Here is a 24827-nt window from a genome sequence, read left to right on the forward strand (position 1 = left end):
ACCTACAAATCCACTCAGTCCTATTTCTTGTTCAGCCAGTCACTCAAACACGTTTGTTTACATTTGGAGGAGATAATGCTCCCCGCTTCTTGTTCACCGTGTCACCTGAAAGTGAGAATAGGTGTTCGCATGGCACTGTTGTAGCCGGCGTCCAAGATACTTACATGCCAGATGCGCTAAAGATTCATATGACCCTTCATGATTCGACCACCATTCCAGAGGACATTCATGCATGCTGATGATGGGTTCTGCTACATAACAATCCAAAGCAGTGTGGACTGATGCGTGTTCATTTTCATCATCTGAGTCAGATGCCACCAGCAGAAGGTTGATTTTTCTCTTTTGGTGGTTTGGGTTCTGTAGTGTCTGCATCGGAGTGCTGCGCTTTAAGACTTCCGAAAGCATGCTGCACACCTCAGCCCTCTCAGATTTTGGAAGGCACTTCAGATTCTTAAACCTTGGGTCGAGTGCTGTAGCTATCTTTAGAAATCTCACATTTTGTCAAATCTGCAGCGTTCTTAAAATTAATGTGTGCTGAGTCATCGTCTGACACTACTATAATATGAAATCTATGGCAGAATGCAGGTAAAATAGAGCCAGAGACGTACAATTCTCCCCCAAGGAGTTCAGTCACAAATGTAATTAACACATTTTTTTAACGAGCGTCATCAGCATGGAAGCATGTCCTCTGGCATGATGGCCAAAGCATGAAGGGGCATGCAAATGTTTAGCATATCTGACACACAAATATCTTGCAATACTGGCTACAAAAGTGCCATGCGAACGCCTGTTCTCACTTATAGTGTCACCAGAAAATAAGAAGTGGGTTGCATTATCTCTTTGTAAATGTAAACAAACTTGTTTGTCTTAGTGATTGGCTAACTGAGAAGTAGGACAGAGTGGACTTGTAGGCTTTACATTTTTGCTTTTGAGTGCAGTTATGTAACCAAAAAAAACTACATTTGTACGTTGCGCTTTCACGATAAAGAGATTGCACTACAGTAGTTGTATGAGGTGAATTGAAAAATACTATTTCTTTTGTTTATCATTTTCACTGTGCAAATATTTGTAATAAAAATAATGTAAAGTGAGCACTGTACACTTTGTATTCTGTGTTGTAACTGAAATCAATATATTTGAAAATGTAGAAACACATCCAAAAATATTTAATAAATTTCAATTGGTAGTCTATTGTTTAACAATGCGATCAAAACTGTGATTAATCGTGATTAAAAAACTTAATCGCATGAGTTAACTGCAATTAATCAACAGCCTTAGTTACTAAGTTACTTAGGTTAGTCACCCCATCTCAGAAAGGATATTGCACAACTAGAGAGGGTTCAGAGAAAGATGCCAAGAACAATCAAGGGCATGGAAAAACTTTCATAGCAAGAGTGAGTGAAAAGATTGTGTTTGTTTACTCTAGAAAGGAGATGAGTAAGAGGGTGTAACATTTGGGAGTTCCACCCAGACTAGTGAGAGGTTATGTCACTGCCTGCCATGGCTTACAGCCCGGATACCAATAGCTAGCAGACAAGCATGTAGGTAGTTCCGTGAGTCTGTATGCTGTACAGCCCTGGTGCAACACTGTGACCCCAGCAGCCCATGGTCTTCACCAGTCCTTATTACTGCTTGCAGGGTGATTCCAGTGCAGCCCCAGTCCCAAATTTCCCTACAACCATCTGCCCTGAAGTGTCCAGCCCTCTTCTGTCACATGCAGAGAAATAATAAGGTTGGATGCTCTTTTAAAGAGACCAAAGTACAGCTTATCACTTTAACTGGAGTTAAGAATCACTTAAATTCAAATACAGCACTAGGTTGGTTTAGATTAAAAGTAAAACAAATTCATTAACAAAAGGACATGGGTTAAGTGATACAAAGTTGAAGATATTGGAGGTAGAACAGGTTACAAACAAACCAAAGTTAAAATACGCTTTCTAATGGCTAAGACCTACCTTAAAAAGCTACAGACTTTGCTCAAGGTAGTTGTCTCACTAGTCATTCTTTGAGCAGGCAGTCTCGCCAGGACCCTACACATGGAACACAAACTGCTCGGTTTCTTTTTCTCCTGCGAGGTAAGGTAAAGATGGAGTCTCTATCTGTCCCTTACGTTCCCAAAGGTATTGTTTTTTGTCTTGAAAGTCAGGAAGGTCTCCTAGGGATTCATTCTCCTATGTCTGTCTGTCTGGTGCAGGAGCCATGCTAATTCTCCATCTCTCAAGTTCAGTCTCAGGGTATTCCCTGCTGATTTAGCTTGATGGCTTTGTTTACTGCTAATATGTAAATTGAGGTAAACCCACATTTCATTGTCTAGGACAAACCTGTTTATTACCTCGGCCCAGGCTAACATCACACAGAGAGAATTCATAACTTTACATATGACGATATTGACCACTGTGATATTATTTTTCAAATGATACCTCACAATGCATATTTTGTACATATAATTGCTGTAGTGTGTAGCAGGTGAATACAGAGATATCCTGTCCTTTTGTGACCCAAGGTAAAAGTATATAAAATAAATAATAGAGAAAAGGTAATTAGGAACCTAGGCTTTTGCTGTCTCTTAACATAAGAACAAAGGAATGTTGAATTAAGGTAAGAGTTAGGGAAGTAAAAAACCAATAAAAAGAAATCCTTTTTTCACATAACCTGTAATTAAGCTGTGGCCAATGGGGGCTGCGGGAAGCAGCGCAGGCCGAGGGATGTGCTAGCCGCCACTTCCCGCAACCCCCATTGGCCTGGAGCGGTGAACCGCGGCCCCTGGGAGCCACGATCGGCTGAACCTGCAGAGGCGGCGGATAAACAAACCGGTCCAGCCCACCAGGGGGCTTACCCTGGCGGGCCATGTGCCAAAGGTTGTCAATCCCTGTGCTGCAGCAAGGTCCAAAGGCTTCATGTGGATTTGCTTGAAATAAAATAGTTCCCAATTATCAGTTGCTCACAGCTCCAATTTTATCTAAATTGAGTTAGTGTTTCACGAAGTGGCATTAGATCTCCTTTTCCTTCCTCTTAAGTACCAGAAGGGTATTCTCTATCTGTTTTTTTTTTTATTCCTACTTAATGACCTAATGCATCTCCCCTTTGGTAGGAATTTATCTTCTCTGAGAAGAAGCTAGAGATTAATATTTCAGGAGCATAAATGAAAGCCCCATATAAAAACTACAGTCCTAATCTGTACTAAAAATCCCCAGCAAACCTCGCAGTCTGTTCCCCCTACTTCTCAAGCAGGTATTTAGTAGAGTTTTGTAGTGAGAGTTTATAATAGTCTTATGACATCACTTATATTTGTAAAATATGCTTTAATACACTATACAGTAACAAAAAACCACCATAGTCCAGAACAATAAAATGTATTTTAAATGTACTTTAAAAGCTTTAATGCATTTATTTGTTCACCTTCAAAATGGCAATGGGCTTCCCACTTATTAACACCAATTAGAAAGGTAATATAGTACAGAATAAAACTGTCCGTACGGCTTTTCAAGGGATCGGGAATACCACCTTTGAAGTGTTAGATCCTGTAAAATGATTAATTGAGCTTTGCTGAAATTGTCCAGTCTCGAGTTCAAAAAGTTCTCTCTCATAATGTGACTTAACTACAATGTAGTCAAAAAGAATTGACCTTGGATCTCCTTTTTAAAGTAATGAAATTTAAAAAGGCTGAGCACACTGAGTGCACATTAGTTAAACGTTGGCTTGTGAATGCTGGAAATTGTAACTTCTGCCTTTTTCCTTTAGGAAAAAGTCTATCTAAACAAGCTCTTTATATGCATATAGCTCTTTTATTATGAATACAGAAAATTTATGAGAAATTAAGAGAATCAGTAGTGTGAGTAGCAAACTACCCAGTTTTCCCATTGTGGTATTGGTAGGAGATGAGCACGAATTCAATCAACACATCTAGAAATCTGATATGTAAAAGCATTTTAATATAGTGATTGCAGCTGTGAATAAGGTTTTTGTTCTGATGGCTCTCACTACGCAAATAAATTATTTGCGCCAATATTGAAATTCTATAGTATCTCATTTCCATCTCCAACTTCTGATTTATCATTAATGTAAGCCCCAACATGTAACTTATCTTATTTTCTACCTTACATTTAATGTGATTTTATGTTAATTGTGACAAAAAGAAATTTTTTTTCTTAGACGTACCTTCTGTTCTTTGTAACAGAACTGTCTAAAGAGCTCAGTGGTAATGGGTTTTAGTGGTGTCTCTTGCGCCAGGAGTTCCCTTGCATGCATTTAAATTGAAGCTCCTTTACAGCGCTTAAGGGTTCAGAGCAGCCTATCTATTTGTCCAGGAAATAGCACCCTCTTCAGCTTCTAAACAAGGGAAGGCTACAAGTACAACTTGAAAGGAAGAAAGAAAGAAAGGGTACGTCTACACTACGGGATTATTCCGAATTTGCATAAACCGGTTTTGTAAAACAGAATTTATAAAATCGGGTGGAGCGCGGCCATACTAAGCACATTAAATCGGTGGTGTGCGTCCATGGTCCGTGGCTAGCGTCGATTTCTGGAGCGTTGCACTGTGGGTAGCTATTCCCTAGCTATCCCATAGTTCCCGCAGCCTCCCCCGCCCCTTGGAACTTCCGGGTTGAGATCCCAGTGCCTGATGGGGCAAAAATCATTGTCGCAGGTGGTTCTGGGTAAATGTCGTCAGTCACTCCTTCGTCTGGGAAAGCAACGGCAGACAAGCATTTCGCGCCTTTTTCCCCTGGATTGCCCTGGCAGATGCCATAGCATGGCAATCATGGAGCTTTTTTTGCCGTTTGTGACTCTCACCGTATGTGTACTAGATGCCGCTCACAGAGGCGATTCAGCAGCGCTACACAGAAGCATGCTTTTGCTTTTGCATGACAGCAGAGATGGTTACTAGCCATATTGCACCATCCAAACCCTTCCATAAATTGGAACTGAGGATGATCATGGCTACCAGTCCTTTTGTACCATTTGCTGCTAGTGCCCCTGGTCAATCAGCCAGGGGCGCAAAAGCCAAGAGTGGTTACTAGCCATATTGCACCTTCCATCATTTTGTACCATTGGCTGCTGTCATAAGTGCCCCTGGCCGATCAGCCAGGGGCGCAAAAGCAAAAATTGGGAATGACTCCCTGAGTCAATCCCTCCTTTTTGGTATCTAAAAATAGAATCAGTGCTGCCTAATATAGGCAAGTGTGCTAGAGAACCACCTGCTCTGTGTCAGAGCCCGCAGAAATTATTATCTGTATGCTATTCACAGGGGGTGCTCCTGTAACAACCCCACCTGTTGATTCCGTTCTTCCCCCAGCCTTTCTTGGCTACCGTAGCATTGTCCCCCCACTTGTGTGATGAATTAATAAAGAATGCAGGAATAAGACACACTGACTTGTTAGTGAGAAATGAGTGGAAGGCAGCCTCCAGCTGCTATGATAGTCCAGACAGGACATTAAGCAGTGTGTAGGAGAGAAGCCCAGCATCCCACTGCTAGTCCAGGGGCAACTGAATCTTTTCTTTACACATGAAGGGTGGGGGCTGATGGAGCTCAGCCCCCTGTTGCTATGATGAGGATGGTTACCAGCCATATTGCACCATCCATCCACCAGAAAAAATTAGGGCCAATAGGCTGATGACGAGGACGGTTACCAGTCCTTTTGTACCATCAGCTGAGGCTGATGATGAGGATGGATTTCCATCATTTTGTACGATCAGCTTATGCTGATGATGAAGATGGATTTCCATCCTTTTGTACCATCAGCCGCCCATGGCGGGGGGGGGAGCAAGGATGTTGGTGTTGAGTGCTGCACTATCGCGTCTATCTGCAGCATTCAGTAAAGATAGGGTGACATGTAAAAGAGTCAGAGGATTGTTTTACCTTTCGCTTCTGGGGGTGGGTGGGGGGTGGGTGAGTAGATTGCCAAGCTATGCCCTGACCCGCGGGCACTGTGTTTGACCCTAGAAGCATTTGGAGCTCAGCCAAGAATGCAAATAATTTTAGGAGGCTGCAGGAACTGTGGGATAGCTTCAGTCCTCCAGTCCATGCGCATCCATTTGATTCTTTGGCTTTCCGTTACGCTTGTCACGCTGCAGTGCGCTGAGTCCCTGCTATGGCGTCTGTCTGGAGATTTTTAAAAAAGGATTCTGAATTTCATCTTCTGTAACGGAGCGCTGATAGAACGGATAGAACGGATTTGCCTGCCCTTATAGCGATCACATCCGCATGGTCCATGCGGGAGCTCTTTTTTTTATTTTGATTTCGGACTGCATCGCCACCCGTGCTGATCGGAGCTCCACGCTGGGCAAACAGGAAATATTCAAAAGTTCGCGGGGCTTTTCCTGTTTACCTGACCACTGCATCCGAGTTCAGATTGCGGTCCAGAGCGGTCACTGGTGCACTGTGGGATAGCTCCCGGAGGCCAATACCGTCGATCAGCGTCCACACTAACCCTAATCCGATATGTTAATACCGATACTAGCGTTACTCCTCTCGTTAGGGAGGAGTACAGAAACCAGTTTAAAGAGCCATTAAAATCGATATAAGGTGCCTCCTAGTGTGGACGGTTTTGGCGTTAAATCGGTTTTACGCTCCTAAAACCGATTTAAACGCCTAGTGTAGACCAGGCCAAAGAAAGAAAGAACATTCATGTGCAGAAGGACGTTGATCGTCTCTGGCTGCATCCCCTGCCAGGCCAATCCCAACCCTCCATCTAGGCGGACCAGATAGCAAGTGTGAAAAAGCGGGATGGGGGTGGGGGTAATAGGAGCCTATATAAGAAAAAGCCCCACATATCGGGACTGTCCCTGTAAAATCGGGACATCTGGGCACCCTACTTTCTTCTCACCACCCACCTATCATTGAGAGTTTCTTAGAGGGAATTCTGTGGGCTGTCATGCAACTGCATTCTGGCCGTTCCGACGACAGTTTTCCCTAGCCTGAGGGGTGGAGACCATTTGAGCCGAAATAGGAGAAAAATAACAGCAAGTCTCATGATTTGTAGACATGAGAAAACCAGCCAGTAGCTTTGATTGTTAACTTCAAATACTAACTGTACACTAAGGTCAAAAGCAAAGTTCTCCATCTGCATTTCATGTGCTCCAGATCAGCACCAGACTCACATGTGTTTTAAGAGATGGGGTTAATTCTTAGAATATTTATTGCAAATTTCTCAAATTAATATTCATTTATGAATATTCATATCCATTTTGCCTTCTATTCAAATACTGTATAACTTGTGGTAATACGATTATATGCACACATTCATCATTGGATTACTGCAGCTATCAGTCCCTGGGGCTGAAGGTGAAAGCAATGCAGAGGCCTCCAGTTTGTGAGGAATGTGGCTGCTTCCCTCTTGAGTGGGATACACCATGATGAGCTCATCATGCCTGTGCTCCAGTCAGTATACTGACTACCATTTTTTATTCAAAACCTGATCTTCAAATCTCTCAATGAGTACCCATATATATCAGAGTCCACATCTCCATCCATGAATCTCCAAGACAGCAGCCTTCTGCTGTGTCCCTGTAACTTACAAAGACCATGATGGAATATGTGAGAGCAGAGATGAAGCATCAGTAAAAAGTTTAAAGTATATATAATTTTTTTTACTAGGGTACTATGCAAGCTGAGATTTCTGTGTACCAAACCCTGAGCCTTGTTTAAAACTATTTGAATGCTGGATAGTGACTGAGTTATGTTAATGCCTTTGGCCTGTGTATTCTATCTAAAGTAATGCAACTCCATGATGTTCAGTGGACCTCACTAGGCAAATGTAATTTATCTCATGAGCAATTGAATACTGCGATGATGGAGTTGCAGAAAGCCCTTAGATGCACAGCTACTCTTTCTGAGAATTCTCAGCAGTAGTGCCTTTCAGACAGCTGTATGGCTTCTGTTAACATTGTTTAGAGTCAGTCCTTCAATTTGATTGTTGTGGAATTTTGAATATGGCATAGCAATTTAAAATAAAATCAGAATGTTAAGATTTAAAAGGGAAAAAAATATGACCATCAATGTACATGCTCTGTCAGAAAACATAACAATTAAAAACTTGCTTTAAGAATGTGCCCTCTGCAGTTGTACATGGTAGGTTTTCTTGTACATGGTAGCTTTTCTAAGAACTAAGGTGAAGAGAGGAATTACCTCATGAGCTGCAAGAAATGTAACTATATTTTACTAATCTTAGACTATGTGGATTTTTTTCTGAAGTCTATTTGGTAGGAACCTCAGAAATATAATTAATATTTGTACAGTACACTGAAAATGTATGTCTCAATATGAGTTACTAATGGGAGGTTATTTAAATAGTTAGTAGAACCTTATGTATACTTTCAGTGTTCTTTAATTTATATCCTTTTTTCTCTCCCTAGCACTGTAGCTACTAAAGTTTTTTCATAAGCCATACTGTGATTCTACAATCTTTCATAGAAGAATATCTATTTAAAGCATGCTTGATTTTTTTTTGTAGTCCTTCATTCTAATGTTAATTTTTTTCTGTTTTAGTTGTTGCAGTTAATTGCAAAATCTCAGCTAACCTCACTGAGTGGTGCAGCACAGAAGAACTACTTTCATATTTTGGACAAAATTGTACGAAAGGGTATGTTCAGGGTTCATTAGCATTGACTGAGTTGCTTTTCTGACCTTTCAATTAGTTTAGTTATTTTTTTATATGTACTGCCTGTCACAAAACAAAGGTAATGGCATATTTAATTCATGGAAATATAATATACTTTTTAACCAGTTTCTTAACATTGAAGAATATCATTCAAAACAAATGTATAAAGTGAAATCCGAGATTATCCTTCACGGTCAGAAATTCATGGATTCTTTTTTACTATTCTGTACTCTTTATCAAATCTAAAATTTCTTAGTTCTGAACAAAACTATTCTTTTTATTAACATGAATACATGTGAATGTCTTTTTTTTTTTAATTCCTTTGCATGATGAACTAAAACATTTTAGTCCAAATTTGCCAAGTTACCCAAAGAGGTATGCAAGAAACTGCAATTATTCCTGGTGTGTATAATAAGAAAACTGGGCTCTTGCATATTAATGTTGGAAAATGTTGGGTTTTTTTTTAAAGGTGACCACTGTATATGGAAGACATTTAATACTATCTATTGAAAATAGGAAATCCACTTGAATAACTAAGATGCAGCATTAATTTTATTAACACATGGCATGAAATGTTGCACTGATGCCTTCATAGCAGTATTGTCTTAAGAATCAATCCTGCACCTATGGGACCTGCCAGAGCAAATTCCATTGTGGGATCAGGGCATTTAGTTTGGAAGTGAAACCACTGCTCAACTGCAGTTTGAGTTAGTTTAGACAGGAAAATGTCAATAACTTGGGTTAACTGTAACAAATCAAAAGAGTACTTCTTATTCTTCTTTTCCAGTTTTGGAAGACCAACACAATCCACGCTTAATCAAAGATCTTCTTCAGGATCTGAGTTCTACTCTCTGTATACTAATTAGGGGAGTAGGGAAATCTGTGTTGGTGGGGAACATCAATATTTGGATTTGCCGATTAGAAACTATCCTTACATGGCAACAACAGCTAAAAAATCTTCAGATGAACAAGGTATATTAAATTTGTTAAATCAGAAATATGAGGTAAAAAGGGAGAAGGTGCTTTGAATACTGGCTTTTGATCTGTATACATGCAAAGTTTTAAATATGTCTAAAGCCATTTTTACTTGACTTCATTAGTTATTCTGCACAAATGAAGATATAAAATTAAAGTTCAATTATTTTACACTCACTAAGTATTTTAATATCCTTTTTCTGTGAAAAGGACAACAGTAACTTTAAACTTTAGCAACCTGCATTAAATGAACGTCCTGGCAGACGTTCACATCTTAATTTTCTGATAGCCCAACCATAAATTTCAAAACTGATAGCTCTCTGTCGACCTTAATCTGACTATTTAGAGATAATTATTCACTGGTCAGACACATACAATAACTCTACCTTACTAAGGAGACACAGACCTGAAATCCAAGATTAAAGAGGGACCAAGAAAACATGAATAAAGCATTGAAATAGTGATTCCAAAGCTATGCAAGCCAACAGGGTTTTTTTCTATGAAACTAGGTAACTTATGGACTTCTGGAAGCAAAGTTTGGATCTAGGTCACAGCTTTTTTTTTAGTATACTGTAGGGGGCGACAGAGGGTTAGGAGAGGAAGCAAGGCAAGGTACTGAGACTCTGGGCGGGGGAGTAGGAGGAAGGGCAGTCAGCTGCAGGCTGGGAAGGAGAGTCCCAGGTATTTCTCTCTGCTTCCGGGCTCTTGCCTCCACCAGTATGCAAGTCTTGGAAAAAATTTTGAAGGAGAAAGTTAAGGACGTTGAGGTCAATGGTAATTGGAACAAAATACAACATGGTTTTACAAGAGGTAGATCGTGCAAAACCAACCTGATCTCCTTCTTTGAGAAGGTAACAGATTTTTTTTAGACAAAGGAAATGCAGTGGATCTAATTTACCTCGATTTCAGTAAGGCATTTGATATGGTTCCACATGGGGAATTATTAGCTAAATTGGAAAAGATGGGAATCAATATGAAAATTGAAAGGTGAATAAGGAACTGGTTAAAGAGGAGACTATAACGGGTAATACTGACAGGTGAACTGTCAGGCTGGAAGGAGGATACTAGTGGAGTTCTTCAGGGATCAGTTTTGGGACTAATCTTGTTTAATCTTTTTATTACTGACCTTGGCACAAAAGGTGGGAATGTGCTAATAAAGTTTGCAGATGACACAAAGCTGGGAGGTATTGCTGATACAGAGAAGGACCGGGATATCATACAGGAAGATCTGGATGACCTTGTAAACTAGAGTAACAGTAATAGGATGAAATGTATTAGTAAAAAGTGCAAGGTTATGCATTTAGGGATTAATAACAAGAATTTTGGTAATAAATTGGGGGCACACCAGTTGGAAGTAACAGAGGAGGAAATGTTTTTGTGCATTTTTAATTCAATTCCAATTTCCAAATAGAGCTTGACACAAATCATGAGTAAACAGTCATCTAGTAAATGAGAAGTATATCATTCACCATTTTCTAACATAATAAAAAATATAAAATTTAAGAATGAATAAATGTATGTTAAGCTATCTAATTGCTTAAATAAATGAGGATAGATACATTGTGTCTCCTGGTTAGCAAAAAGTAGCAGCAAATTTAGTGTGAAAGCTATATTTAGCTCCAAATCAACATGTGTTAATGGACACCAACGAATGAGAATAGACTTTAGTTATTTTCCTAAAGAAAGAAGTATCAATGCAAAACATGATTAAAATAGATTTATTTAAATCAATCCACCCTGAAGCAAAGTTACAAGACCTTATCAGCAATAAACTAATATAACTGCTTATCTAATATGCAGCTTTTAAGGTAGGTAGCGGGGATGGAATCAGGAATTTACTCTGACTCGTTACTTTATCATTTTGCCCTGATAAATCACAACACATTTTGAAATAGAAGCTAGATTACACTAAAAAAATGGGAAATTCAGCCTTGAAGATATTTGTCATGTGGCCAACAAACCAAAACACCATCCTTGCTTGACAGATAGTTGCTTGACTTGTTATTTCCTTTATTTTATATCAGTAACTTCCACTGAGTGCTTTTGCTTTAGTTACGTATTACAAATGCAAGATTGGCGTCATTACGTTCACAGATGCCTGAGCATGATGATCTCTGAAAAACTATACACAAGATGTCACTACAGAAAGTATATTCTATAAGCGAGACTAATAAGTGTAATGAACTAAATTGTGGGATTAAGCTAGAGCTGTCTATTGGACCCAGCCACCCTAGGGAGTGCAGCTGCTGTAATACGATTGAAGAGAATGATGCTTATGCTTCCCTTTGCATCTGGTCAGTTCCACTAGGTGGGGCCACTGTCATCCCTTGCACGAAACAATGACAGCAGTGCTAGCTCTATATAGTCCCTAAAAATGTCTCTTATTGTGCCCAGCCCCTTCCAGTAGGTTCAAATAGAGGAAAGGACAAGGCACTTTTTACATCTGCCATGCCCCTGCTGCAAGGAAGAGAACCTCTCTAGTCTCCACCGTAGGTGCTGCTGCACAGAGACCAGGGGCGGCTATAGCTTTTTTGCTGCCCCAAGCACGGCAGTCAGGCAGCCTTCAGTGGCTTGTCTGCGGGAGATCCCTGGTCCTGCAGATTCCGCGGCTTGTCTGCGGGAGGTCCGCCGGTCCCGTGGCTTTGGCGTACCCGCCGCCGAATTGCCACTGAATCCGTGGGACCGGCAGACCTCCCGCAGGCATGCCACCCAAGGCTACCTGACTGCTACCCTCGCAAGGACCAGCAGGGCGCCCCCTTCCCCTCCTCCCCCCACCCGCAGCTTGCCGCTCCAGGCACGCGCTTGGAGTGCTGGTGCCTGGAGCTGCTGCTGACAGGGACCCCATGGAAGAGGACTCTGGTCAGGGATACATACTCCCTTGGGTCACCCACTCTATATTTGCTCTCCTATCAGTGTGGCAGAATCAGTATTACATCTGTTGGGGGCTCTCTGCAGAGGTGGGATTTGTCCTACTCTCTTCCCTCCAACTCCTACATTCCATATCTACTGCACATCCTGTTGAGTAATTGACATAAACTTCAGTGCTTTTTAATAATGGTTTCTCTTATTTCTGATTGTCCAATTTACTATAATAAGGTTCAGGATTGACTATAGTGCAGGGAAATTATGGGTACGTTTTTAATGTGTGCATTTTCTGAAAGTTGGTGTTGTATGCAACTTTTAACTAATTTTCAGACTGCATAATTTGGATTTTTGCTTTTAATTTCCAAAAGCTTTTTCATCCAAAGCATAACTGTAGGTTCTAAGAATTCTCATTCATTTAACACTAGAAAAACTAAGAACTGTAAAACCACATTATTCAACTTCTGTTCTTTGAGGTATTTAATTTTCAATAACAAACTTGCAGAATAATCTAACAAATGTTGAAAACTAAATGATCAAAATATCAAACTGGCAAAAAAAAAACCAAAAAAAACCACCCTGGTCCATATTTTTCCAGGGAAACACACATACATATATATATAATTATAAAAAATATAAAATTTTAAAAGGTGAAATAAAAAAAAAATGTGGTTTAAACCTAAAATTGAAAACCCTACTTATGTTATACTAACAACTCCATGCAGTTAACTTTTAACTCTTTTGTTTTTTCAGCAAGTCAACAATGGTCTCACGCTCAGTGATCTCCCTCTACATATGCTGAATAACATTTTATACAGGTTCTCAGATGGCTGGGACATTATTACGCTAGGTCAAGTGACCCCAACACTGTACATGCTCAGCGAAGACAGGCAGTTGTGGAAAAAACTTTGCCAGTACCATTTTGCAGAAAAACAGGTAACGAGAGAGAGGGGTGTGTGTGTGTGTGTGTGTTAAATCTGATACTGTTTTCTGTCATACTGGATGATGATCTCAGTATGAATTCCTCAGTGAATTTGCCCTTGCTTTCACGTTGAACTATGGCAGTGTGGGTAACAGGAAAGTGATCTGTTTTTTTCAGAGGTGGTGTCTAACCTCAGTTCCCATTGATTTCTATGAGAAATGTGATCTGTACATCAACCCAGGAGACTTTATCCGGATGTTCCCCATGCAGTGGTGGGGAGTACAGTGCAGTCAGTGTCTACACTAAGCTTTTCCCTCCGTATTTCCCACCATTCCTGCCAACTGTGGCAGACTGGACTCTTAAAGCTTTAGTATATGCATTTTAGATGCCAAGGTAATAGGTGCTTCAAGCTAAGATTTTCCATAATTTATACAAATGTGGTCAGCCATGAGCTTCTAGATTATATTTCTCTACCTAGACTATTATGAGTAGATTTTCTTGTATACAAGTAACTTTTACCATGCATGCATTAGTCTCAGAGTTCACCTAATAACATTGATGTTCATGACCATCTGGACTTTAACCTCGAGGCATCTAGATAGACTTATGTGTAGTACTGGGGAGAAGCCAATGCTACATGTAGGTAGTAATGACATAGGGAAGGATAGGCGAGAGGTCCTGGAGGCAAAATTTAGGCTGCTAGGAAAGAGACTGACACTCGGGATTTCTATGGTGGCATTATCAGAAATGCTTCCAGTTCCGCGCCAGGTAGGCAGGCAGAGCTTCAGAGTCTCAATGCGTGGATGAGATGATGGTGTAGGGAGGAGGGGTTTAGATTTAGTAGGAACAGGCGAAAATTTTGAGATAAGGGAAGCCTATCCAGGAAGGATGGGCTCCGCCTAAACCAAAGTGGATCCAGACTCCTGGCACTTAACATTAAAAAGGTTGCAGAGCAGTTTTTAAACTAAGAGATGGGGGAAAGCTGATTGCTGCAGAGGAGCACGTGGATCGGACAGAGACTTCTATTAGAGGAGAGTCTATTGATAGAGATGCCCTAGGTTTTAGTCAGGAGGAGAGGATAGAAGAGGATAAAACATGGGCCAGATCAGATGAGAAACATTCACATAAAAAAGAATCTGGCACATCAGAAAAGGGCAGACAAATAAACAGGGACAAGTTTTTAAAGTGCTTGTACACAAATGCTAGAAGTCTAAATAATGAGATGGGTGAACTAGAGTGCCTCGTGTTAAAGGAGGATATTGGTATAATAGGCATTACAGAAACCTGGTAGAGTGAGGACAATCAATGAGACACAATCATTCCGAGGTACAAAATATATCGGAAGGACAGAACAGGTCGTGCGGGGGGTTGGGGAGTGGCACTATATGTGAAAGAAAATGTAGACTCAAATGAAGTAAAAATCTTAAATGAATCCACATGTTCCATAGAATCTCTATGGATAGAAATTTCATGCTCTAGTAAGAATATAACAATAGGGATCTATTATCGACCACCTGATCAGGACAGTGATAGTGACTATGAAATGCTAAGGGAGATTAGAGAGGCTATCAAAATAAAGAACTCAACAATAGTGGGGGATTTCAGTTATCCCCATATTGACTGGGTACATGTCACCTCAGGATGAAATGCAGAGACAACATTTCTCAATACTTTAAATGACTGCTTTTTTGAGCAGCTGGTACAGGAACTCACAAGGGGAGAGACAATTCTCGATTTAGTCCTGAGTGGAACACAGGCTCTGGTCCAAGAGGTAACTATAACAGGACCACTTGGGAATAGTGACCATAATATAACAACATTTTACATTCCTGTGGTGGGAAGAACACCTCAGCAGCCCAGCACTGTGGCATTTAATTTCAGAAAGTGGAACTACGCAAAAATGAGGAGGTTAGTTAAACAGAAATTAAAAGGTACAGTGACTAGAGTGAAATCCCTGCAAGCTATATGGACACTTTTCAAAGACACCATAATAGAGGCCCAACTTAAATGTATATCTCAAATTAAAAAACACAGTAAAAGAACTAAGAAAGAGCCACTGTGGCTTAACAACCATGTAAAAGAAGCAGTGAGAGATAAAAAGGCATCTTTTAAAAAATGGAAGTCAAATCCTAATGAGGTAAATAGAAAGGAGCATAAACACTGCCAAATTAAATGTAAAAATGTAATAAGAAAAGACAAAAAGAAGTTTGAAGAACAGCTAACCAAAAACTCAAAAGGTAATAACAAAATGTTTGTTAAGTACATCAGAAGCAGGAAGACTGTTAAACAACCAGTGGGGCCCCTGGACAATCGAGATACAAAAGGAGCACTTAAAGACGATAAAGTCATTGCAGAGAAACTAAATAAACTTTGCTTCAGTCTTCATGGCTGAGGATGTTAGGGAGATTCTCAAACCTGAGCTGTCCTTTGTAGGTGACAACTCTGAGGAATTGTCACAGATTGAAGTGTTATTAGAGGAGGTTTTGGAATTAATTGATAAACTTAAGAGTAACAAGTCACTGGGACCTAAGAGTTCTGAAAGATATAAAATGTGAAATCGTGGAACTATTAACTATACTTTGTAACCTGTCCTTTAAATCAGCTTCTGTACCCAGTGACCGGAAGATAGCTAATATAACGCCAAAATTTAAAAATGGCTCTGGAGGTGATCTCAGCAATTACAGACCAGTAAGTCTAACGTCAGTACCGGGCAAATTAATTGAAACAATAGTAAAGAATAAAATTGTCAGACACATAGAAGAATATAAATTGTTGGGCAAAAGTCAACATGGTCTCTTTAAAGGGAAATCATATCTTACTAATCTATTGGAGTTCTTTGAAGGGTCAACAAACATGTGGACAAGGGGGATCCAGTGGACATAGTGTACTTAGATTTGCAGAAAGCCTTTGACAAGGTACCTCACCAAAGGCTCTAATGTAAATTAAGTTGTCATGGGATAAGAGGAAAGATCCTTTCATGGATTGAGAACTGGTTAAAAAACTGGGAACAAAGGGTAGGAATAAATGGTAAATTTTCAGAATGGAGAGGGGTAACTAGTGGTGTTCCCCAAGGGTCAGTCCTAGAACCAATCCTATTCAACTTATTTATAAATGCTCTGGAGAAAGGGGTAAACAGTGAGGTGGCAAAGTTTGTAGATGATACTAAACTGCTCAAGATAGTTACGACCAAAGCAGACTGTGAAGAACTTCAAAAAGATCTCACAAAACTAAGTGATTGGGCAACAAAAAGGCAAATGAAATTTAATGTGGATAAATGTAAAGTAATGCACATTGGAAAAAATAAACCCAACTATACATACAATTTGATGGGGGCTAATTTAGCTACAACTAATCAGGAAAGAGATCTTGGAGTCATTGTGGATAGTTCTCTGAAGACCTCCCCGCAGTGTGCAGTGACAGTCAAAAAAACAAACAGGATGTTAGGAATCATTAAAAAGGGGTAGAGAATAAGACGGAGAATATCTTATTGCCCTTATATAAATCCATGGTACGCCCACATCTTGAATACTGCATACGGATGTGGTCTCCTCATCTCAAAAAAGATATACTGGGATTAGAAAAGGTTCAGAGAAGGGCAACTAAAATGATTAGGGGTTTGGAACAGGTCCCATATGAGGAGAGATTAAAGAGGCTAGAACTTTTCAGCTTGGAAAAGAGGAGACTATGGGAGGATATGATAGAGGTATATAAAATCATGAATGATGTGAAGAAAGTGAATAAGGAAAAGTTATTTACTTGTTCCCATAATATAAGAACTAGGGCCACCAAATGAAATTAATGAACAGCAGGTTTAAAACGAATAAAAGGAAGTTCTTCTTCACACAGCGCACAGTCAACCTGTGGAACTCCTTTCCTGAGGACGTTGTGAAGGCTAGGACTATAACAGGGTTTAAAAGAGAACTAGATTAAATTCATGGAGGTTAAGTCCATTAATGGCTATTAGCCAGAATGGGTAAGGAATGGTGTCCCTAGCCTCTGTTTGTCAGAGGGTGGAGATGGACGGCAGGAGAGAGATCACTTGATCATTACCTGTTAGGTTCATTCCCTCTGGGGCACCTGGCATTGGCCACTGTCTGCAGACAGGATACTGGGCTGGATGGATCTTTGGTCTAACGCAGTATGGCCATTCTTATGTTAATTTACCCATTCTTTAAACCCCCAGTAATGGGGTGTGTGTGTATGTGTCTACACACACACCCTTGCCCTTTAACACACAAGGCTAAGAGTTTAAGAACTGCTTTCCAAACAACTGTCAAAGAAATTCCATTACTGGTTGGAAGTGAGTTAGAATAGCCTCGTTCTGTTACATTGGGTGAACTCTAAGGCCTTAGACCAAACTTAGAAAAATTAACCCTCCTTCTATTCCTAATAGTCAAAGAGGAGAATAGTGTAGAACTTCATGTCTGACCATTTATGGCTTTATATAAACACTGAGCTAGTAAACTACCTAATGTTGAATATATGTACAAAATACAGTGCACACTGTTTAAAAATAGATATCAAGAGATACAGAGGGCAAGAATGAGGGCCTCATCAGATGAATAGTAAATATTCCACTACAGGAAATTCTAGGATTCTAAAGAAGTTGCAAGCGTGAGGTAGGCATGGCCACTGTCTTGTGAAGATTTGAGAGAGGTATTTTCCAGGTGGCACTCTTGCAAATATCATGGAGATGAGCTGACCAAAAATTGTTCTGTAATCATTGGGCTGAGCTAATCCAATTGTATCAATGTTTTATTCTTTCAGGATAAAGTCCCACATTATTATTACTGTATTCCCTGAATGCCATCAGTATGCTCTCTGCCATTCAAAGCATCAAAGAAGGCATCAATACTACCTCAAAAAATACTAAATTCAGTGAATTATACAACTTGGCCACAACAAATTATCTCTGATTAAAAAATCTGTACTGTCTTGAGATTGTTTGTTTGTAATCCAGCAAGGTGATATTAATGTGAATATCTTCATAGAAGCATTCTAAGTTGGGGGTTGAATAGAGACAGTGGTTCTAAAGACTTGATAATTCCACGTGCTCACAAGAAACGTTGATTTTAAATGTCATTTCATCATATGAGTTGCCCAGCATATCCCATCCTGTCTCCTCTGTCTTTAAGACTGTAAACTCTTTGGGGCAAAATGGTTTTCTTTTATTGACTATATAGCACTGAGCTCAAAATGGATCTTAACTAATACATAAATGGTGATTGTTTCACAAGGAGAGGGATGGAAGGAGTCCCAAACTGACATGGCATCTTGGCAAAAGATGCAAAGGCAGGGGAATAGAAGTAGTATGCCAAAGGAGAGTTTAGGAGGGTGATTTGGGGGAAATGTAGGCTATGGGAGCAGGCATAGGAAGAACAATAGCTGAGAAGTAGGCAGGGCGGGGTTGAGCATTTTGAATTTGATGTACAAAGTCAGGGAATTTTGAAGAGGGGAAGAGGAGAAGGATTCTGAATAAAGATCACAATGGCTGGAGAGGAAGCTGTTATCTTAAGATAATATAAGAAATAAAAATCACTCCAGCACATCAGTGTAATATGTCAGATACAGGATCTCTAAATACTAGTGTAAAACTACTTTTTTTTTTTAAGTCTTTCTGAACTCTAACATTGAGTTTCCAAGCAGCTTGTAAGTGGACTAATAACGTAACTGAATCTATAGGGTTTTTGGGGGGCTATTAAACTGTAATTTGCCTCAGGTTAAAAATGTGTCACTTTACAAGCAGCAATATGACCTTAACCTTCACCATGTTCCAATGTTTTCTGCTGTCTTCTCAATACACTAGTAGCAACCACATTGATTTGAAGGATTCTTGCACTGTTGCTTGGAAAAATTAGGCAGTACATCTGTCCATGCGCTTCAGTGTCCCATGCTTCCAAAAAGGATATACAAAGCATGTGCAAGTAAGACTAAAATGCATTTATTCAAAATTTAAAAGAAAAACATTAAGGTTCTAATAATAGTTGTGTAAAATACCTTAATTATGAAAAATATATAGCCTAAGGCTCCATTTATAAAGTCTAACGCCTTGGTTGCGTTGTCTGTACTTTACAGGGGAGTATTTTACAGTTACAGTCCTCACAATAAGCCACTAGTTGTAATACATCATCATCTTCCATCAGTTTAGAAGTGAAGAAAATACTCAGTGCAATATTTTTTCTGTATAACTCTTAAAATAGTACTCATATGCAACAAGAGAATTATTAACTTGGCCCTTTCAAGTCAATGGAGTTGCCCCATTTATGAGTATGGCCCAATGTAGCCTAACAAATCTGTATTTTCTGTTTTGTATTGTTCTACCTAATTTAGTTTCATTGGAAAGGTCTCAAATATTTAGAGGAGTATAGACTAGAATATGGCATAAATCACCTTTGTATGGATAGGTCTGTAAAACTGTGCTTCAGAGTTTCAAGTTGACATTCCATGAAGTTGTGTATATGAGTCATAATACTATCCTGAGAGAGCCCCCATTATAAAATAATTGATGTTGAACTATTCTTTTATATTTCAGCCTTTGATTGACTTGATTACTTTCTGCTAACAATTTAAAGAAAAATATTAATTTTATGTCCAGTTCTGTAGGCATTTGATCCTGTCAGAAAAAGGTCACATTGACTGGAAGCTGATGTACTTTGCACTTCAGAAATGTTATCCAATAAAGGAACAATATGGGGACACATTACATTTTTGTCGACATTGTAGTATTCTGTTTTGGAAGGTAAGAACTGGCAATGTATAATTTAACATTAGAAAATATTTTGATAGCTACTGAAAAAAATATAGTTGACAGGGAAAATGTTAGCGTTGCATAATTTTGTGCCATCCCAGGTGGAAAGTAATTGGGCCTTAAATCAAACTAAGTAAAGTGGTCACACCTACAGAGTTTGGTGTGTTGTTCCAAAAGAGGATTCCAGATGAAATGAAAAATCAAAAGTTCAATTCCGTGCTATATTTAGTTTTTAAATCTGTACCAGAAATTGATATTCTGTGCTTTTATAAAGAAAGAAGAGAAGAGTGTTACTCCCTACCTTCCAGCAGCCTTTTCGTTAGACAGCTGTAATGCACAAATGCACAGGAATGAGGAGGAAGCAGGCAGAGGACTAACTTCATCATTATGGCAGCCAGTAAAAAGGATCAATAGTAAAAACATTTTACCACAGTATTTCCACAGCAGTGATGTAATATTTTACATGATTTAATAACCAGCTGTGTCTTGTGAAATGCACTGAAGAACATGTTAGAAATGATCTTTCTAAACATGAATTTTGTTTGTTCCCTTATCTTGCTCTTTGGTAGTAAGTATATTTGTCCTTGAAGGAGGATTTTGTTTCTCCAGGGTAATCTGCTTCTTAACTCTCACCTGAAGTCATAATAATCCTATTTTGGTTTAACATTTGATGGCTGGAAAAGTGATTAGATGCCTCTTTCTGATTGACTTCAATTTGCAACCCAAAGACTACAGTAGATTATGATTTCAAATGGAAAATAAGAAGAAAGAGTTGCTTGGAAACCTTGAAAAATCTTCTCCTGAGAAATCATTTTGCTTTTATACATTATATTTTGTTCCTTTTCCATTATTCTGAAATTCTAAAGACATTTACATGAAAGCAAGATTGTGTAAGATTCCTTTTCTGCTCTTTCCTCACTCTCCTCCCAAAGAAGATCATTCTTCTTGTGTGACTATGGGTCCTCTGCATGACTTTGTAATTTGTCCAATGAGGAGTAATAGCTTGTATGACAATAGCAATGTATGAATCATGTTGTTCTGAATTTGAATATCCTTGTTATCTTGTCTGTACCTGCAGACGTTAATAATTAAATCAGCAGTACAAAAACATGCAGTCAGTATAGTCTTCTGCTTTAAAAAAAGTCTAGACAACCTATTGATGTATAGTTCTTGCACTTCTGATAAAGGTTTGCTAGGGAATAAAAGCTGTCCATTGCGGTAGACTCTGTCCTGTAACTTGCTGCCTAGTCAGTAGGAGACAGTTTCCCCTTGATAAAATACTGCTGGAGACATAACGATGCAGTTAGGAGAGAGTTGGATTTTTTAGTTCTTGTGTATACTAGTTCCCTTTCTAATTTCTAAAGGCTTTTGTTGTTGGGGTATTCCTGTATAAGGGGATAACCGGATACTATTTGACATTTTGCCTCCATTCAAATGTTTGCTAACTGTTGTGCTTCAGAGTGTATTTCATGCATTTAATGCTGGGAATGACCAGTTTTGTGATATTCTTAAGAGTCTAGAACTTAAGTTGAAGGATCATGGGGGAGTATAGGAGGAAGCAGAAATGCCATGTACATGGTTAGAATGGCTAGATACTAAGAATTGTGGAGTATTCCATGCAAGTGTACTTATTGATTCCTTCCTCCTATGATAGGAGTTCTGAGTGCTGCTCTACAGATCAATCCTAAGGCAGGAGTAACAATAATTTCATGGTGGCACTAGCACTAGTGATTGCTGTTGCAAGACTTCATATACAGAAGTGAGTTGTTTGATTGGGCTGACTGTGGATTTTCATAACTTCTTTCAGACAGTTTTTAAACTTCTCAAATTAAGGAGTGGCTTTAATTTTCAGGCTCTCGGAAAAAGCGGATATGGGAATGTGACAAAAAACTTCAACTTTTAAAATAATTGTTAAAGTTTGCCAGTAGTGGGGAACTTAATTCTTTCTCTATGCAAAGTGTTCTAACAGCTCAGCTTAGTGCTATTAATTCTGTTCTAGTGGGACTTTTTATTGTTGCATTATCTTAAGGTGGCTAGGTCAAAGAACGGGTGTTTGCATTTGGTTCTGAAAGTACTGAAGTTTGTTGGCACCCTGATCTCATGAGGGAACAGGTTCGAAATCCATGGGCCAATGGGCAAAAAAACCTGCATCTTCTGCATGTTTCACTTTGTTTCCAGTTCCACTGGAATGTAGGTTTCATGGGAGGTCATGATCATGCAGGATGGAGAGGTCTTGTTGGTAACTTGTGACAGTCACATCAAGACATTTGAAGAGGAGGGTGAAAACCTTGAGTCCAAGGGGAGCAAGAACAGGAGGCAGAGCACCGGGCCACCACTGTGGCTGAGCAGAGAAGCTACTGTGTTCTGAACCTAGTAGTAGCTTTTTTATTATTATTTTGATGGTTTTGTACTTGGGTTCAGAGAATTACAATAGTCAAGCTTGGAGGTGATGAACATGCCAATCATTGGACACCGTGGCTAAATCTGAAAGGTTTCCCACCAGCTATGAATGAAGGAGGAGCTTTTTGCAGCAGTGGCAGTTTTGGCCTCCACAGGCCAAATGGCCACTGAGGCTATGAACTAGAACTATCTGAAATCAGATGCCCTCAAAGGAAGATGGTGATGTAAAAATGGTGAGTTCTTTGGAGTGTTTCTGTCATTCCACCACCATCATTTCAGTCTTTCCAGGATTCTGCTTCAGCCAGCTGCATTTCCCCCAGTTGCTGATGTCAGCTGAACTGTTGGGTAGCTGGGAGAATGTGCTGTTTGTGTCTGATGTGAAGGTGCTGTAAAGTTGAGTGTCTTCTGTGTATTGTGTACCTTTTTAATTACTCCTCCAACCAGGGGTATGGCCAGTGTACCCAGGCTAATACCTTTTTCTTGTAGGAAATGTAGTAGGATTGCCAGTGACTCAGAATCTCTGGCGTACATCATCCAAAAGATGGTAGCTGGACGGACACGCACACACGCACACACGCACACACACACACGCACACACGCGTGCAAAACTTTATTGTGGGTTATTGGTTCAGCACTCACCCTAGGAGAAGAGGGCCACTTACTGAATTACTGGGGAGCATGGATCAGTATTCATGTCGCACTCCCAGTCAGTACCCAGCCCAAGCCGGAGAAGCTAACGATCCAACCAGAGGACCAAATTCGGTGATGAACCCTAGTCACGTGTCACCTGAGGCATGTTGCACATACGCTGAGAAGACTGAATTACCGTTCCAGTACTGTGACCATGCCTGATCCTGCTGACTTGAGGGATCTAGTAGAAGTGGTATGGCTGAAGAGTTAATAAACGCATGACTCCAAATGCAAATTTAATAATCTTTGTCACACCATAATCACCTCCATAGCAACTGATTGTGATATCAGATAGGATTATGACTTCTGGTGTAGAATAAGCATGGATGTGTTTTGGGATTAGTGATGAGATATGGAGGTTTATCTCCTCTACAGCATTGGAATGTGAACCACATCAATACCATCTAACAAATGTTTGTTTGACACTGCTGAAATAATTAGTGGTGTTACTTCATTTCTAAATGGATTATTTCTACACTATAACTGGCACCCTTGTTGGCAGAGATGCCAAAGGCTTGATCAGCATAGAGCCTGAATTGCCTCCTTGCTCTGACTCTTTCACAAGCTTTTTAACCAAAAAAAGAGAAATCAACAGAGGGAAATGAAACTTCTGCTCCTGTCATCTCTGATGAGCCTTTGTGCTCTTTGGAAACAGCTATCTTAACTGGAAAAAGATGTATACCAGTTTAAATATATTAATGGTAGTAAACCTAGTTGTGACAAACCCTCTGTTAGGGTTTAGTGTGGTACATGGTTTTAACTTGGTGTCAGTAAAATACACACAGTACAGTGGTTGACTAATATCATTATACACCTCTACCCTGATATAACATGGTCCTCAGGAGAAAAAAAAATCTCACCGCGTTATAGGTGAGACCGCGTTATATCAAACTTGCTTTGCCCCCCCCCCCCCGTTCCTTGTTCCCTGACCGCCCCAACCAGAGACCCCCATCCCTAATCACCCCCAGGACCCCACCCCCTACCCAACCCCCCTGTCTCCTGACTGCTCTGACTGCGGGGAGGTTGGGGAAAGGACGCCCCCCATACTCACCTGCGGCAGGAAGTGGAGAGCTGCAGCTGGGAGCTGGTGGAGTGGAGCGGGCTGGGGCCAGGCTGCTCTGCTTTCACCGCTGCTGGTGAGTGCGGGGAGATTCTTTCCCCCCAAACTCCCTCCCCCGAGCGACAAGGCTGGGGCTGGGGCGAGGGAAGCAGAGCGGGCTGCTCCCGGCCCCCCGCTAATCCCCCAGACCACTCTGGGACTGCAGGGCCCCCAAAAGTGCCCTCCCACAGCTCCTGCCTCCCTCGGCCCTGGCCTGGCCCAGCACCCTTAATGCGCTGCTCAGAGCAGCGTGTCAGAGCTTTACCGCGTTGTATGCGAACCCGCGTTATATCGGATCGCATTATAGCGGGGTAGAGGTGTAGTATCTGTAATTAACACCTATATTTTCCAAACTGAAACTTGATCCTTTACAATACTTTGGACACTTTCTAAATGTTTGATTTATTCTGTAACTTTAAAATTTCCATTTTTTTTAAAGGAAAAACGCTAGCTAGTTACTTTACATTTTGTGGGGGTTAGGGGGATACTGATAAGACATTTACACTTTGTTAAATTATATATTATCAGTACATA

The 24827-nt window shown here is 40.1% G+C and overlaps 1 protein-coding gene across 6 annotated transcripts in view; it reads left to right on the forward strand.

Annotated features, from left to right (window-relative positions):
- FBXO25 (F-box protein 25) overlaps nucleotides 1–24827 on the forward strand; it is a 64946-nt gene that overhangs the window by 32175 nt on the left and 7944 nt on the right. For 5 of the 6 annotated variants that reach the window (XM_045010443.1, XM_045010445.1, XM_045010444.1 and 2 more), the window contains 4 exons: nucleotides 8486–8579; nucleotides 9385–9569; nucleotides 13188–13370; nucleotides 19952–20095. In XM_045010443.1, the coding sequence (XP_044866378.1) occupies nucleotides 8486–8579; nucleotides 9385–9569; nucleotides 13188–13370; nucleotides 19952–20095 (606 nt within the window). Of the gene's footprint in view, nucleotides 1–8485; nucleotides 8580–9384; nucleotides 9570–13187; nucleotides 13371–19951; nucleotides 20096–20713; nucleotides 21154–24827 lie in introns of those variants that run through there. The other variant, XM_045010446.1, reaches the window with a different exon arrangement.

The sequence above is a fragment of the Mauremys mutica genome, chromosome 3, assembly GCF_020497125.1.
Source record: "Mauremys mutica isolate MM-2020 ecotype Southern chromosome 3, ASM2049712v1, whole genome shotgun sequence".
NCBI lineage: Eukaryota > Metazoa > Chordata > Testudines > Geoemydidae > Mauremys > Mauremys mutica.